This window comes from Neomonachus schauinslandi, chromosome 11 (assembly GCF_002201575.2).
Source record: "Neomonachus schauinslandi chromosome 11, ASM220157v2, whole genome shotgun sequence".
Taxonomy (NCBI): domain Eukaryota; kingdom Metazoa; phylum Chordata; class Mammalia; order Carnivora; family Phocidae; genus Neomonachus; species Neomonachus schauinslandi.
Genome location: NC_058413.1, coordinates 47679825 through 47696726, shown reverse-complemented (window position 1 = coordinate 47696726; position 16902 = coordinate 47679825). Strand labels below are relative to the sequence as shown.

Sequence of the window (16902 nt, the reverse complement as noted above, 5' to 3'; positions counted from 1 at the left end):
GTGCATTTGCAGGATGTTTAGCAGCAACCCTGGCCTCAATCCACTAGATGACAGTAGCATCCCCTCAGTTGTTAAGAACCAAAAATGTCTCCAGACACTGTCAAATGTCCCCTGAGCAGATGGACAAATCCATGCATGGATGGACTGTGGGGGGAGAGAGGGAAGGATGGAAAGAAAGGGGAGGGGTGGGGAGGGGGGATGGGTGGATGGATGAAATTATCCCCCTGCCCTGTTAGGGACCACTGCTTTAGATAGATGTTTCTAAACCTCCTAATAGATTCTGACTGCCGTGACATAACTCCCCAGGCAAACTCTCTTTCCTCCATCCTTCCTTCCTTCCTTACTTCTCCCTCCCTCCTTCCTTCTCTTCCTTCTTTCTTCCCCAGGAATCAGAGCTTTGAACAATGATACAAAAGCCAAAGCTCCAAGAAACAGATGTAGGAGACTGAGGCCCAGGGAAGTAATACATGCACAACATTGAGGCACATCAATGACAACCTAGGAGAAAACAGTTGGGAACACCAGGGTCTCACTACTAGGGCCTCTGGAAACAAAATTTCAGGAAAGCCTCAAAAGCCTGTTCCTCCTGCCTTCCCAGCCTTAACACCAGCCTCTTTCTTCTTCAGCAATGTTTAAAATCCTCTCTGATAGAACCAGGCCACTCATCACTGCTCCAAGAAATGACTGCTGGCCGCAGCCCAAGGCCTGCCTCCCCAGCTTTAGCTGGGACCTCAAAGCCCTTGTTCACCTGCTACTCTCCATGTCCTAGATTGGTCCTGGCCACCGTTTTGGAGCTGTCTCATGGACGTACTCCCAGTCATCCTTCCAGGGAGTAAGGATGCTCAGGGGATGGGGATAATATGCAGAGACCAAGCAGGCCCCGAGGAGAACCACGCCTGAACCTGCTGAGAGAAAATTAATCCCAAAGCAATGGCTCAGAGTCAGGAGAGGAGGAAGGCTGGGGAATAGGGCTCAGATCTTCCTTTGGGGGAACAGGACTACAGCAAGGCTGGAGCAGCCACAGCTGAGTGGAGAAACACGGTGAAGAGTTAGCAGGGGCGTGGATGGGAGACAGGAAGCCTGGCAGACCACCAGACTGTCACCTGCATTCCCACCCACACAGATTCCTCGAGGGCGATCCGCACTGACTGCCTGAGGAGAGAAGAGGGAGAAGAGGTAGGCCCTCTTCCCCAGAAGCCTGGCTCTGAGCAGCCCCATCTTATCAAGCCCAGCTGGGGGAAGCCAGAGGTCTCAACCCTTCCCAGCTTTGCTGATGAGATATGGAACAAGGGCATCGCCAAGAATTTCTGCTTTGCACTCTTTTAAAGGGGCTTGTCAGAGCCTAAACTTATCACACTGATCCTCTTGAAAGAAGAAAGCAGCCCCACCCAGCCCTGTCCCATTCCTCCCCACAGCTCCTTTGGTCATTAACCACACACACCAAACAGCACTCACTCACACACACACAACTAGAAGAACCAGTTAGGAAAGAGGTGTGTAAGTGCACAGACCCTGAGAATTTCTCTCAACAGAATCCTAAGCTTCCTGACCACACCCTGCCTAGGGCCCTGGGTCTGTAGCTTCCCTGTCAAAACCTCTCCTGGTTCCAACCAGCTGTTTCTCCTGGTGCTCAGCCTCTTCCCCTCCTTCACACAGTGGAGAAAGGGCCAAGGTAAAGGCCCAACTCCCTCCTTCCTCCGCCAACACACAGCACATCAGATGGGGAGCTCTAAAGGGCCAACTGTTACCCGCCCTCCAAGCCTGGACACCTTTCTCTAACTGCCCAGGCACCGTTCCCCTGGGCTGCACCTCTGGGCTGCAGCCTCAATGTTGTTAGGTACCCTCTGTTCCTTACTACTTTCCAGCCTGGGGACAAATGAGAGAAGATGACAGAGCAGAAGCTCAAAAAGCTTTGCACTCAGGCTGACTGGCCCTGTCCCCAGCTCCCATCCCACTCAAGTTCCTGGAAACTCTCCCTCAGCCCCAACTAGCTGATGGGAGTGGGAATCTCTGCAGGAATGCAGTCCAGGCTCCCTGGTCAGGCGCCGAGGCCACTCCACATAACTCCCTAACAAGCTGCTTCCTTGGGTGCATTTTTAAGTGTCAGGCTCAGAATGCAAACGATTATAAGGCTTTGTGGAATAGCAGCATCTTCCAGGGGCAGATGTCAAATTCGACAGGCGAAAATTAACAGCCCTAGGAAGTAACAAGGCAGTAACTTTATTTTTGAACCCCCCTATTGCAAATTAGCAGGATAAACCTCAGCCTGTCTCGGAATATCCCACCCCAGGTCCCCAGGCGTCATGCCTGATGTGGGCGGGAGGCCAACAAATTCCCCAAGGCCCCTCGTTCAAGTCCACTGCTCATAGAAAAGACATGTTAGTTTCTGGGCCAACTGATCCTCCACCTCTAACAGACCAGAAACTCCAATCCAACAGCTGGTCCCCAAGATGGAGATTTAACATGGGTGCTCCCTGCCCCCCACAGCCCCATTATCACACACCCAAAACAAGGCTTTATCTGTCCCTGTGCAAGCAAGGCAGCAGAAGAGTTGGTTAATCCAAACAGAACCAGAAATGACCTTAACCTCAGAGCACAGGCTGGGCCAAGAACAGAAGAGAAGGCTCCTGGGAAGTCCCAGGCACTGGTCAATCCCAGGCAAAAGTGAAACCGACATTCAGAGTTCAGCAACAAGGGCCCCCGTGAAGCCTCTGGGGGGTCCAAATTCTTGGGCCTGTCTCCAGGGAAGGAGAAAGGGATAGATCAACCAGAATCTAAGAGAAAGCGATATTCTCTCTTATATTTCCCTCTAGCCTCCCTGGTCTAGAAATTTAGCCAATGCTATTGTGGGGGATACAAAGGAGGAAGCTGTGTCCAGGGCAGTGAACTAACTACAGATGCTGAACAGCCCCACACCCCCACCCTACAAGGCTGAAGCAAAACCCAGGTGCCTGGGTCACTCCCTGCCCTCCTTCCAACACCCTCCTGAGTACTCCACTCCTCCCCTTACCTGCACAATGCTCCAAATCCACAAGCTAGGTGAGTAGCAAAGGAACACGCCCCCACTGCAGCTTCATCCCATCCTAGCCCTTACCCCTAGCTCTAGCTCATCCGTTCAGGAAGCAGCTACGCTGCTCCGGGATTTCCTTCCCTCCTCGTGCAGCATCCCAATGTGGCAAAAAGACCCCTCTACTGAGTCTGGAGCCTGAGACCCAGACACCCTTGCCTCTCTCCTCCTCTTCTCTCTAAGCTGACTGAAGAAAGCCCAGAGAACGGCTCTGTTGCCCAGGACAGCGCCCCCCAAATTCTCATCTTCCCCTGCTCCACCAGACACAGTCCCCAAACAAGCCCAAACAGAGCCTAGGATCATGGAACTCTGGACAGGGAGAAATGGTCAAAGCATCTCTTTCTCTTAGTTCAGTTCATTTGATGCAAAAACATGCATCTCCTCACCTGAAATCCCTGGACAGCCCAGACGGGCTGCAAAGCCTTGTCAGAGAAGAGGATCACAGAGTGGGCAGAGACCACCATGCTGGGGGAGGGGCCTAAGAATGAGAGCCTCCCCTGCCCACTGCAGCAGCTGCACTGGGTGCTCCCAAGGGCCCTGGGCAGTAAGAACACATTCCGATTTCTTCTCAACTAGAGGAAACAGGAATGTACCCTGCAACGGGAATGGGGAGGAAAATGGGGTTGTGCCTCTGATCCCCACAGCTCTTGACCTCAACTCTGGGGACCATGTGTACAAAGCTTCTTCCCAGTGTTAAGGGAAAGGCCTCCCTCCCTAAACCCTTTTGCTGTTCTAGGGATCCCACTCCTACAGTCTTCCTGTTATGACCTAATTTTGGATGGCTATATACTACGCACTCCATTCCTGGGGAAGCAGTGCCTTTGTGGATCCAAGCACTCTGCTATTTCCCCAGAAATGCCAGCCCAGCAAGTTGTAAGGAAAAAACGATGAAACTGATGGCTCAAATCAAATGAGGGAATAGATGACCTCCTCTTCCGAAGATTCCCTAGTCTTCGGAGAATCTAAAGGATTCTCCACTAGGGCCACTTCTCTCTCTAATGTGTTAACTAAGACTACAGTCTCCAGCCTCAAGTCCTAACACAGAGATGAGACAGAACCAGAGATGAGAGAGGAGGGGTCAAGTGCAGAAGTACACTGCTTCTCTTCTCTTGAATGATCTACACTGACACACAGCACATTACTTGAACAAAACTGAAGCACCCACTGAAGAGAATGAGGCCAGAATTAAAATGAAAGCCCAAAATAAACCCAACCCACCCCATTCTGTTGGTTTTTCGTTGACCCTGAAACACAGGTTTGCCAACACCAAGTCTTCCCAGTTGAAGGACAATTCTCCATGGTACCTTATCTTTCTGACTTTTGAGCAAGAGGAATGAACCATCCAGATTACCGTTTCAAAGATGCATAGCAAACAACCTCAGAAGACAGAGAGGAGAGTGTCTCCCTGGAGGGCAGAGGCAGATTTGTTTCCTGACCAGAATAAAGATAACATCTCGGGCGCCTGGGTGGCTCAGTTGGTTAAGCCACTGCCTTCGGCTCAGGTCATGATCCTGGAGTCCCGGGATTGAGTCCCGCGTTGGGCTCCCTGCTCGGCGGGGAGTCTGCTTCTCCCTCTGACCCTCCCCCCTCTCATGTGCTCTCTCTCATTCTCTCTCAAATAAATAAATAAAAAATCTTTAAAAAAAAAAAAGATAACATCTCTTTGTGGGGCAAGGGTTGGGCACGTTTGCTAGCCATCCCCTGAAAAGATTGGGGTTCCTTAAGCTTAGAGTTCCTCAGCTGGGACACAGACCCACTGTGCGTACAGTCTCTATCTGGACCTCCTCCACATTGCCTCATGGGACCTGGGAGCAAGGGGAACCCACGTTAACACGGAGCTCATGCTTCCTGCTGTGCCATGAGCAATAAAGTCCTTTGTCTTCGATCCAAGAGTCTTGTGTCTTCTGTCAGCATCTGTGAATCTGGGGAGGGCTAAACTTGTTTGCAAGCAGAGTAAAATCTCAGATGCTTTCTTTTTTTTAAGATTTTATTTATTTATTTGACACAGAGAGACACAGTGAGAGAGTGAACACGAGCAGGGGGAGCGGGAGAGGGAGAAGCAGGCCTCCTGCGGAGCAGGGAGCCCGATGCGGGGCTCGATGCGGGGCTCGATCCCAGGACCTGGGGATCATGACCTGAGCTGAAGGCAGACACTTAATGACTGAGCCACCCAGGCGCCCCTCAGATGCTTTCTTGACACCACTTACTTTAAGGGAAAGTAGGAGACAGATATTAAGGACCAGGCACTGTGCTAGGTACTCTGATAAACATTTTATCTCATTGAATCCTAACAATAATCCCTTGAAGTATTATTACTATTATCATTATCATTGTTAACATCATAACATCATCATCATCACTTTGTAAGAGAAGACAGAGGTCTGAGAAAAGTGATTGCCTAAGGACACACAACTAAGGAAGGACACACAGCTAAGGAAGCTTTGTGAAAATAAAAAAAAAGGATGATGTGTAGTTTTCCCCTTTTTGTGCTCCCAGAAACCCTTTGGGTTTCAGTTCAGTCAAGGTTAGGCTTTAATTTCTCAGCTGCTCAGTCTTTGCTAAGCTGCTTCCTCTGGTGCCCATTTTCTTGAGAAGTTCCAGAAGCTGGGCCAGGTCTGCCCACAGTGAATGAAGTGGAACCTGGGAGTGTTCCTCCTGTTCTTGCTCTGCAGCCCCCAGAGACAAGCCAGCCCACCACCTCTGCCATAGCTTACCCACAATATCTTCATAGGCATTCTCTTCTAAAGTGCTTTTGGATCCAAACTTGGGTTGGCTCTCAGTACCATTCTCAGTTGGAGAAGAGGGGTACAGGGACTGGAGACTGGATGCATCCTCAAACTCAAAGGATTTTCTGTAGATAACAAGAGCATGAGTCATTCCAGCAAAACTAGATTCCGACTGCCTTGTTGGGGGAATGGCCATGGCCAACAGCAAAGTCCAGAGGTCCTCCTCACCAACCAGCTACCAAGCAACGCATCAAGATGGATCAAAACTTACCACTCAAATGAGGAGAGAACGGTCTGAGAGGCCCAGACTGGGTGCCTGCAAATAATACCTGTAACAACTCCCACAGCTAAGAAGGGTGTCATGTGTCAGATGCTCTATCAAATGCCTTGCATGTGAACCTCATTTATCTTCACAATGCTGCTATGAGCTATTGTGCCATTTTATGAATGAGGAGGTGGAGGCTCAGGGAGATGAAATGACAAGAGGCAGGACTCACCCAGGCTGTGTGGCTCCAGGGTCTAAGCTTTGACCTGGGCCTCCAAGTCCTGGAGCATGTCATCCTTGAGAAGCACCTGCCAGTACCACAAGAATAGAGTACTTGTTCTGCCTCTGGAGTCTCCATCACACCTGCCCCATAGCAAGGGCCCCTGATCTGAACAGGTGGTAAGGACTCAACAGTGGACGGGTGGTGCCCAGGGCTGTTTGGGGGTCAGGGAAGCAGTTGGTGGTAGGTGGGGTGTTGGAAGAGGAAGGGCTGAGACTTCCAAACAAACCACACTGCTTCTGAGGTGGAAGTAGGAGGGCAATTTGTAGTCAGAAGCTACTTCCAAGAACCAGTTTCCCTTCAGCTAGTCACCTGCTCCTTCCCACCCCACAAATGGCCATCCCCTCTACTGCAGAATTTTTAAACCACAGCTTGTTAGCTCCTCAGACAGCCTGAGCCCAGAGTACTCTCTCCTCCTCTCCTCCATTAGCTAAGGCATGACCCCAGCTGCATCCTCTCTCTCTCCAAGGCAGGTCCTGGCAAACCCCCGGGGAGGGGGAGAAAGGAAAGGCACTGACTGAAGACCTCCTCCCACCCATTAACACCTCCCTCTTCTTTTGGGTACCATTAGACATCTCAGCCTTTCTCTCTTGTTTAATGAAAAACTCCTGAGAGTGTTGGGGTGCAAGTCAAGAACTGAAGGTGTCCTAAAAGCCACATTCTATGCTCAGCTTGCCTGGCTACTCTGGAGCACTTGACACAGCTGAACACTCTAACTAGCATTCTCCTTCCTTCACCTTGTATGACACGGTCAACAGCCTCTTTGGCAGTTACTTTCCAGGCTCTTGTGAGGAGTTCACCTTTTCTACTTGCCTTTTAAATGCCAGGGTCTCTCAGAATTCTGTCTTTAGGATTCTCTTTCTCACTCTGTACTTTCTGGGGCCCAAATACTGATGGCCATCCCTCTATCTACCACTCCTACCATGATGGCTTCCAAATCTGTCTCTGACATAGACTTTCCACCCAGTTGAGTGCAGTGGTTCCTGAATGTAGGCCCACAGAAACTGGTGGTCTGAGATCAAGCTCTCATGGATCTACATACAGTGAGGTCAACATCTTTTGCAGGTAGTTCTCAAGTTAGCAAATAAGACACAAATCATGTTCAGCCAAATTACCCTTGAAAATCCCTCAGGAAGACCAACACACTGTCTTGGATTAAGACTAATATTGTCAGTTTCTCCACAGATTTTTTTTAACAGATTTCTTTTTCTTTGGTTGAATACCCAAAGAAATATTTGGCTTGCATTTTTTTTTTAAATAAAAAGGTATATTAAATATAAGAATCATACCTGACACAATAGAAACAAACTCACCTGCTCCTAGAGGGAATATGCTCACTATGTGAACAGGCAAATAAAACAGTCTGTACTTTTTGAATGGTCTTTTTTTTCCCCAAGAGCACAGATTTTTAAATTTCCGAAGTTACTTCTTATGTGAAGTGGCCCTACCATATATGGTATGTGTGTGTGTGTGTGTATATTATGTATAAATGTAATGTGTGTGGGAGTATGTGTAAAACCTTCAGGCTGATGTACTCTCCCGCACCCCCCTTTTCCACCTTGCTAACTGCAAATTCTTTGCTCTTCTAAATTTAGTTCAGCAACTCCCTCTATAAGGAGGCTTCGCTCACTCCCCAGCCTAATTTAGCTGCCTCTTCCTTTGGGTCTCTATAGCACCCTACATGGACAGGGATCACGTCACATAGAACAGCATCTAGGATTTATTTGTGCATCTATCTCCTATATCACATTAAGAATGGAAGAATGGAAGAACCACATCTTATTTGACCCTGTGTCCCCTTAACCAGTACAAGGTTTGGTGCATGGCAGGCTCTAGATGGGTGTTTAAAGAAATGGATAAAGAACAAAGCAAACACTCTCGGTAGGCTGTTAAAGACTTAAGAGCCAGTGAGCATGCTGGGGTGAGCCAAAACATAGGATTTCCCTTAGCCAAGGGCTCTTCTGGTCCATGGATCTGAAACTTTCTGATATCTTCCTCTCATGGCTGAACAGTTATCTATATGAGATGGGATATGCTGGATGCAGCCTGAAGTATGGGGTCCAACGGAAGAATCCTGAGAAGTGAAATAAACCTGAATGCCATCTGACTTTGGTTTAGAAGAGAAAGGCAGTAAGGGAGAGAGGGATAGGCCTTCCCAAGGAGGCAGGCTCCCAGCCTACCCCAATTCAGAGAATAAGACACCAGTCAACTTTCCCAAACCCTAGCAGCTCCAGCTCCCGGTCACTATAGGACAGCCCAGGTAGTCCAGGGTCAGGAATGCGGAGACTGACCAGGAAGACAATGAGAGTGTCAGCACAGGTCATTCTTGGACATGGTGAAGAAGCAGTAAAATGTTCTTCGACTCGTTTTTCCATCAGTCTCCCCTTTCAGGATCCAAGGATCCCCTCTCCCTATAGGCCCAGGGTCCCTAAATGGCCAGGAAGCCCTCAGGAAAGAGAAAACCACCTTAAATGTCTCAATACTACCGTGTTAAGGACAACATGCAGTATTCAGATGATGATTCCCTCAAAGAAATAAGTTTCTAATGCTGGCATTTCAGGTGGTCATGAGGCTAAGATCCTACTACTAGTCCTCAAGGGACTGCCCATTTTATCTAAAAGGAAGGTGGCCCTCCCCCTCCCCCAGGGACCAAGGAAGTTCCAACAGGGTTCAAGACACAGCCCAACTTTCCCCCAAAGGCCAAATCTAGCCACACCTTCAGTAGACAGCATTTTCACCATTTTCACCCTCCCACTCACATTTACATATCCTTATCCCGGCAAGAGCAGAACAATTTCTTTTTCATCTAACTCAGGTTACCGCCTAACAAGGATTCACTGCTTCGGGACCTAGGAAGCACTGCTGACTGAGACCCACAATTACAATCCGCTTTTGCATCTTCAAATGAGGAGAAAGCCACTGTGCCCGGCTGTTAAGACACTGACTGGAGGAGCATTCGTTACCTGCTCTGGGACCTGCGGTGACCACGCATGTCCTTCTTGGGTCTCCGGGTGACTGGTGGGGCTGGGGTGGAGGGCAGGGGGGGTGGAGCAGCAGGCGTGGGCGAAGGAGGTAGACCATTGCTTGGCTTATTCTTGGGGTTCTTGTCAGCCTCATATTCAAAGGTGCGCTTGGGTTTGGGGACAGGGTTCACAGCGGGATCAGGGGAGCTCTTTGATGGCAGCAGCTGGGAGCTCGGGCTATTTCCAGGGGTCCCTGGCTTAGTGGAGCCACTGCCTTCCCTCTCCAGGGGTGGGCCTGCCTCCCCCCCAACTCCAGCCACTCCTGACCGGCTGCCAGTGCTCACACTCGTGCTCCCTGTTGGTTCCTCCAAGGTGCCCAAGGTCCCAGTCTTCCTTCTCCCTCGGTCTACACTGTAGCAGCTGCTGGGGAGCTGGGGGAGTCCCCGGCCTGGCTGCTCCTTCAGGGCCTGTTCAATTTTCTGGATCCGACTCAGCACTGCTGAGCTCTCTCTCCTGCTGCCATGCCCCCTGAGGAAGGCGCTGGGCTCACTCCGGCCCGCCCGTCTCTCTGGCCGATAGAAAGAGTCCCGGACAGGGAGCGCCTCTCCTTCCTCCTCGGTCTCAGGGTAGGAGCACTCTGAGAAGGTCCTGCTCATCCTCCGGAGGCCCTTGAAATCGAAGGCTTTTTCTGAGCTGCAGGGGGATGGCGCCACGCTGGGACAGCCCTCACTGAGCGCCCACTCGCCCCCAGAGCCCTCCCGCTTCTCCCCGCACATGCTCATCCTGGGCGAAGCCTCTCGGCGCCCCTCCCATGCTGAAATCTTCTCCCGGATGCCCAGGCTGTGGGCACGGGTGCCAGTGCGGTTCAAAAAGAAGCTCCGTGGGCCAGCTGTTGGCCCTAGGGATGGGGTGCTCTGGGCAAGGGGGAGGCAAGCAGCTACTCCCTCTACATCCTGGGCTGCCCCTTGGACGTTCTCCTTCTGGTCCTCTCTCTTGCACACTGAAGGGCTTCTGTCCAAATAACTGAAGTTGGTGGCCTTGAGGGGACAGATGGGTGGTGAAGTGTCTGGGGAGGGAGCTTGAGGATTTGGGGGTGAAGGATCACGGGGGTGCCAGTCCTTGAGGAGCAACCGGGAGCTGGAGCGGCTTGGGTACCTGCAGGCTGACGTTTCACTATCACTGAGCGGGTAGATGGGACTCCTCGGTGGGGAGAGAACTGGAGGTGGAGAGACTGACTGAGACCTAAAAGCAACAAAAACAAAAAAAAGGAAAAGAAGAGAAAATGGCAGTGAGTGGCCTGACAACCAGAGGCATGGCGTTTCATTTTTGGCCCACTCAGTATCTCTTTCCTGCAGGGCATCCAAGCTCGAAGTACTCTATTCAAGTAATACACCTTTCAAAGCCATCCTCAAGGGAAGGAACACTGCTTATTCACAGCCGGCCAAACTCAATGGGTCTCTCTGCCCAATTCGATCCCAGAGGCCCTGAGTGCTGTCTGGAACAGGCCAGCTCTGTGTCAGGTCAGAGGATCCCAAGAAGCTACATGGGCCAGCTAGAGAACAGTAAGGCCAGGGGTGTGCTGCGAAATGTTTAGCGGTCGGCCCTCTGAAAGAGAAAGCACAGTTCTGTAACATCGGCCAATCTCCGCAGTATAAATACTCCCACTGCAGCTGATTTCAAGCTGCCAACATGGCCCCACGGAATGTGGCACTGGGAAGAAATGCTGGTGATCAGTTCCCAGGAGCTGCTAGAAAGCATCTCAAGCACGCTACTTCCTGAAGTACCCCAAATATACACCCGAGCCCTTTGCTCCGTCTCCTTAACAAACCCCTGTCTCCCGAGACTTCTGTTACCGGCACAGCATACTGCACCTCAGCTTGGGTCTTGACCAGAATTCAGGTCCCTGAGAGTCTCAAAGCATCAGGGTCCCTCAAGAAAGTGTCCTCTCTATGGGGATTAACATAAGAATAAAAAAAAAAAATGAAGAAAAAAAAAAAAAAAAAGAAAGAGTCCTCTCTGCCCCATTAGCGAGGATGCCCATGGGGAGGAGAGGCCAGCTCCTCAGGAGGCTCTACCCTCCAAGCAGTGGCCACTTCTCAGCACTAAATCCACTTGCAGGTCTTAGCCAATAGGGGGAAGAGTTCGAAATAACTGGTTTTACACATATTATTAACTCATTTAGTCTTCACGAAAACTCTACACAATTATTATTGTTTATTATTATCTCCACTTTACAAATGAAAACCACAAAGGCACAGAGAGGCTAAATATCTCATCCAAGGTCCCTCAGCCGGTGAGGGGGGAAGCCAGGACAGGAACTTATAAAATACTATGCTGCCCCTCTCAAGAGGAAGCAGTGGCCTCTGCCATCTTTGTGAACTGCCTAGGCTCCCAGACATAACCTGGCAGAAACCCTCAGAGCCCCATGCATAGCCTTATCTCAAATGTAGCATTTATAAGTAGCAGGGACCTCTTCCCCTTCAAGACCTCTAGACCTCTTCCCTACCAGTCCACGATTTCTTCCAAGTGGAAGGACACATCCTCAGTATCTGGAAGGTGCTCAGTGAATGGAGGACAAATAAAGGAAAAGGTAAAGGTGGGCTTATTGACAAGAACCATGAGCAGACTTCTCTTTCAGTACACTTTTCTGATTGTCTGCTAGGGTCATCACTCTCAACTCTCGGCACTCTCCACAAACAGTTTTAGTTCAAATACAGCAGGGTCTTGCCAACACCGCACGCTACGAAGGCCTACCTGACCCTCATGCCATGGCCCTTAAAGCTGGGCGGGAGCCTCACAGGCTCCAGAGGGCCATGCCATCCACAGGAAGGCAGCCAGCTGCCCTCGAGCCAGCCTGCTGTCACTACTTGCTCACACACAGAAAACTGGAGCTCGGGTGAGTCAGGGATTGGCCGACAATTCCCTGTTGGGTCATAGCCTCTGGCTGCCCCCGATCAACAGGAAACCTCAACATGCTTAAGTTGTTTTTAAAAGGGCAAGTCAAACAAGAGCCATCCCACGTGTACATGGGCACGGATGGTAGAAATGCAGTGCCCAGCCAAGGCAATGACCAAAGAGACTCTGCACAGCAAGGACATATGAAAGGAATAAGCCTCAGCACTCCCTAGGGTAGGCAGCAGCAGGGCAATGTGCCAAGCTCGAGCCTGGGGAGATCCCAACCTACTCACAACGAGGGAGGCCTTAAGTCCCTCATTTATTTCATAGAACCATGGATGCCAAAGGTCATCATCAGTCCAGCCCTGCGAGCCAGCAATGTCTGGACCCCACAAAGGACTCTGTTTCCGTTATTCTCCTTTGGAGGTGGGAGAAGGTGCCGTTAATAGAAAACAACCTGGACATGTGTTTATTCATTCAACAAATACTTAGTGAGCACCTACTATGTACCAGGCCCTGCTCTAGGTGCTAGACACAAGAATAAATAAAAGAGGCAAAAATTCATGTCTTCATGAAGCTTAAATTCTAGTGGGAGAGGACAGTCATCTAATGAGACTCAGAATCTCTTAGGAAGCCTCTTGTATATGCCTCATCTCTCCAGACATTCTGATATATGCTCCCCTACGGACGAGTCTCCTCAACCCCCAAGGTGAGAATTCACCAGGCCATGAAGCCACTGTATTTATTGGGGGGCGGGAAGCGTAGGTGTGTATGGCGTATGGCATGGCTCCCACAGGTGGGAAAGAAATATGGTAAGGATCTCTGGTCTGTCCGATTCCAGCATGGTTTTAGAACAGATGACTCCCTAACTTCCCTTAGTAGTTCCCGCGTGGAAAAATCTCCACAAGGTAAGAAATTCTCTCAAAGCCTAAATACCTAGCCTGCTTTAACTAAAGTTTAGTTTCTCTCCTCTCATGAAGGATCAAATAGAGAAGAGACTGGCCCTTCCCTTTAAAGGTGCTGGTCTTTGTATCATTGCTGAGTTTCGGGCAGAGCTACAGGGGCTCCTTGCGCAGCCTCCCCACACAGGCCAGGCTCAGTGTGTTCTAGCAGCTCGGGATGGGAGAAGGGGCCTGCCCAAGCTGACCTGGAGCCTAGTCATCCCCAAATTCATCACAGAGAAGGCAGCATTCACTCACTCCAAGGTCCTAGGGATAAATTTGTAAACAATATAGATAAGGCCTTGCCCTCATGGGATTCTCACTTGACAGAAGAACTCACTGCTATCTCTCCATGTTTCTGATTCTACCTTTTTAGGAATGTGACTATAAGCAAAGCCACTCATTCTCTCTGAGCTTCCAGCTTCAATTCCTCCAAATTGTTCTGACTATATCACAGGGTTGTCATAATGGGCAAATGAGACTGGATGTGAATTGATATCATATACTGTAACTCACTATGACTGTTAGTTATCATTAGTATTAAGTTCTTCACCAGGTTATGCTAGGCCAGTTCTTCTCAACAGAGGGTAAAAATATTATAAAGCCTTAGGGTTCACATTTCAGAGTAGCCACTAACAAGTTACATGACCTTGAGCCAATAGCTTTATCTCCTTAAACCTTAGATCTGTAAAATGGAGGTTAAAAGAACACACGTCTCAGGGGATTATTGTAAGGAACAGAGACAACACACATCAAGTGTTGAACCCAGTGGCTAACACATAGTACTCGGTTTTAGCTTGATAATTACTAATATTAACAAGGGGCTCACTATTCAGAATAATCACTTGGCAAACTTTTTCAAAGAGCTTACCTTTGTCCTTGGATTCTAAACATCTGGAGTGGAAGAGAAAGGGAGTAATTTAAAATGGCCATAAATCCTTTGCAGCTCATGATATCAAAAGGTGGATCCTATTTTTCTGCCCCTTAAATCTAGGTTTACCTTGTGATTTGCTTTGACCAACAGAATGGAGGAGAAATTAAACTAAGTCCCAAACTTGAGGCCTCAAGAGGCCTTGCAGAATCCCCCTTAACATACCTGGAATGCTACCCTGAGACTGTCATGTTAGGAAGCCAGTCTAGTCTTTTAGAGGATGAGAAGCCATGTGGAGCACAACCGAGGCCCCTACAGCCAACAGCCAGCCCAACGTGAGCTGACACTTGGACCCAACTGAATTTGGCTACATGAGAGACTCCAGGGAAAACCAGCAGAGGGACTGCCCAGTAAATGCACAGAAACGTGAGAAGTAATAAAGCAATAAACTGTTCTAATAGTAAAAGATGCAGGTGGGAAAGGTCAGCCATGTGTATAATTGGCCTGCCCTATCCCAGTGCAGAACTACTGCCCTGAACCTTCCATTCCCATGCCTCTCTCCTCCACTTCCGCACAGAGCAGCTTCCATGGTCTTGATGTTTGGATCTCACTCTCTCTACTTGGAGCTCTGGCCTGAGAATCTCCTCTGAGCACTCCCTGCAAATGGAGCTAGTTCTGTAATCCCAATAATAGAATCAGCTTCCATCAGTCTTTGCCCCAAGTGGAAGGAGGGCTCAGGACAACCTGTTAACCCAGAAAACAAGGAGCCTTAAGGGGTGAACATGATAGGGACTGGCGATGAGGATGCATGGTTCTTTGTGGCAGTGTTCCCATGGCAGGTGGCATCTCCTGAGCATGGATGGGAGGGGGTGCTCACTCACTCATAGGTACCAGTCCCCACTAGCTATCTTCCAGTTCCTCAAATGCAGGCTGGTAGTGAAAGATAATTCTCCCCTGTTGGACAGTGGGAAACTGTAGCCACATGAATGGTGGTGCCTGGATCCAAATACATACCAGGTGCTATTTTAGGCATCATGGATCAGCAGAGACTAAAATTAGACAAAGTCTCTCTATAGGTTATAGTCTAGTGGAGGGAGGCAGTGTGGCTTTATTTGTTTAGAGTGAACAGATAATAAACAAACCAACACTGAGAGATGGATATGGAGCCAATGAAGAAGAATAAAAAAGGGGAAAGGGAGAAAGATTCACAGTGAGGGAGATCAGGGAAGGCCCCTCTGCCGGGGACAATGTGAATATAGCCTTAAGGAAGTGAACAATGAGTTTATCCAGGGGACAAATGTTGTAGGCAAAAGGAGCAACAGGGCAAAGGCTTGAGGCAACTACATACTTACTGTATTCTGGGGGCAGCAAAAAGCCCAGTGTGGACAGAGTCGAGTGAGAAGAGGCAGAGGGCTGGAGATTAGTCAGAGAGGCACCAGAAGACCCTATGGACCAATAATAAGACTTGGGCTTTTACTCTGAGAGAGAAAGGAAGCTCTTGAAGGGGTATGAGCAGAAAAATGATATGCTCTGACTTCACATCAGAGAACGGAGTGCAGGGATGCAAGCATGGCAGCAAGGAGATCACCTAAAGGACACTGCAATAATCCAGGCAAGAGATTATTATGGCTTGGATTAGAATGGTAGCAGAAGAGATGAATCTATTTTGAGAGCTGTGCCAATAGGATTGCTGATGAACTGGATAAAAGGTACGAGAGACAAAGAGAAGTCAAGGATGATGTCAAGGTTTTTGGCCTGAGAACCTGATAGAATGGAGTTAGGGTTATAAACCTCACCTAGGAGTCATCAGCAGTATATAGATATTACTTAATACTATATGACCAAGTATGGCTAGTATCGAAAAGACAAGAAATAACAAGCACTGGCAAGCATATGGAGAAAGGGAACCCTTGTGCACTTTTGGTCGGAATGTAAATTTGGTGCAACTACTATGGGAAACAGTATGGAAGTTCCTCAAAAGATTAAAAATAGATGGTGGGATGGGCAAAACAGGTGAAGGGGATTAAGAGGTACAAACTTCCAGCTATAAAATAAATAACACAGAGATGAAAAGTACAGCATAGGGACTATAGTCAATAATATTGTACTACAAGACACTGTGGTGAGCATTGCATAATGTATAGAATTGTCAAATCACTACGTTGTACACCTGAAACTGGCATAACATTGTCTGTCAACCATACTTCAGTAATAAAAGACAGAAAACTATATGACTATATGAGCTCATCTAGGGAGTCAATAGCTACAGAAACCCAAGGCCTGAACTGGAGCTTTCCAGTGTTTCAAAGTCACATAGAGAAAGGAGGAACCAGTGAAGAAGATTGACTGAGAAGAGCATGTAATAAGGAAAGAAGAAAACCATGAAGACTGATGTCCTGAGACCTTCAAAAAATAGGGAGTGATCAACTGAGTCAAATTTGCTAACAATCAAGTAAGGGGAAGACTGAGAAACAGTTGATCATTAGATTTAGCAATGCAGAGGATGCTATGACCTTGAGAAAAGAGATTTTGGTAGAGAGGTAGGAAGGGAAGCCTGACTGGAAGGAATTCAAGAAAATGGAATGAGAAGTGGAGACAAAGAATTCAGGTATCTCTTTCAAAGGGTTTTCCTAAAAGGGGGAACAAGGAAATGAGGTGGTGGGTAGAGGAGAACGTGGTGTAATAGAAGCATTTTGTTGGTTAGCTTGAGCCAGGAGATATGACGCAGCATGTCTGAATGATGACTGGAATGATCCAGTTAGAGAGAAAAGCTGCCAATGCAGAACGAGAGAGGGCAAATGCAGGAGCAATGTCCTTAAGCAGGCAGTAAAGGGGATGGGGATCCCATGCCCATCTAGAAGCATTGGCCTTAGACAGGAGAACCCCTTTTGCTC

The 16902-nt window shown here is 48.8% G+C and overlaps 1 protein-coding gene across 4 annotated transcripts in view; it reads right to left on the bottom strand.

The window, feature by feature from the left end:
• The window catches only part of DENND2B (DENN domain containing 2B), a 101452-nt gene that overhangs the window by 25158 nt on the left and 59392 nt on the right, over positions 1-16902 (bottom strand). For all 4 annotated transcript variants that reach the window (XM_021685749.1, XM_021685751.1, XM_021685752.1 and 1 more), the window contains exons 3-4: positions 9302-10543; positions 5782-5918 (exon numbers count right to left, since the gene is read on the bottom strand). In XM_021685749.1, the coding sequence (XP_021541424.1) occupies positions 5782-5918; positions 9302-10543 (1379 nt within the window). The remainder of the gene's footprint in view (positions 1-5781; positions 5919-9301; positions 10544-16902) is intronic.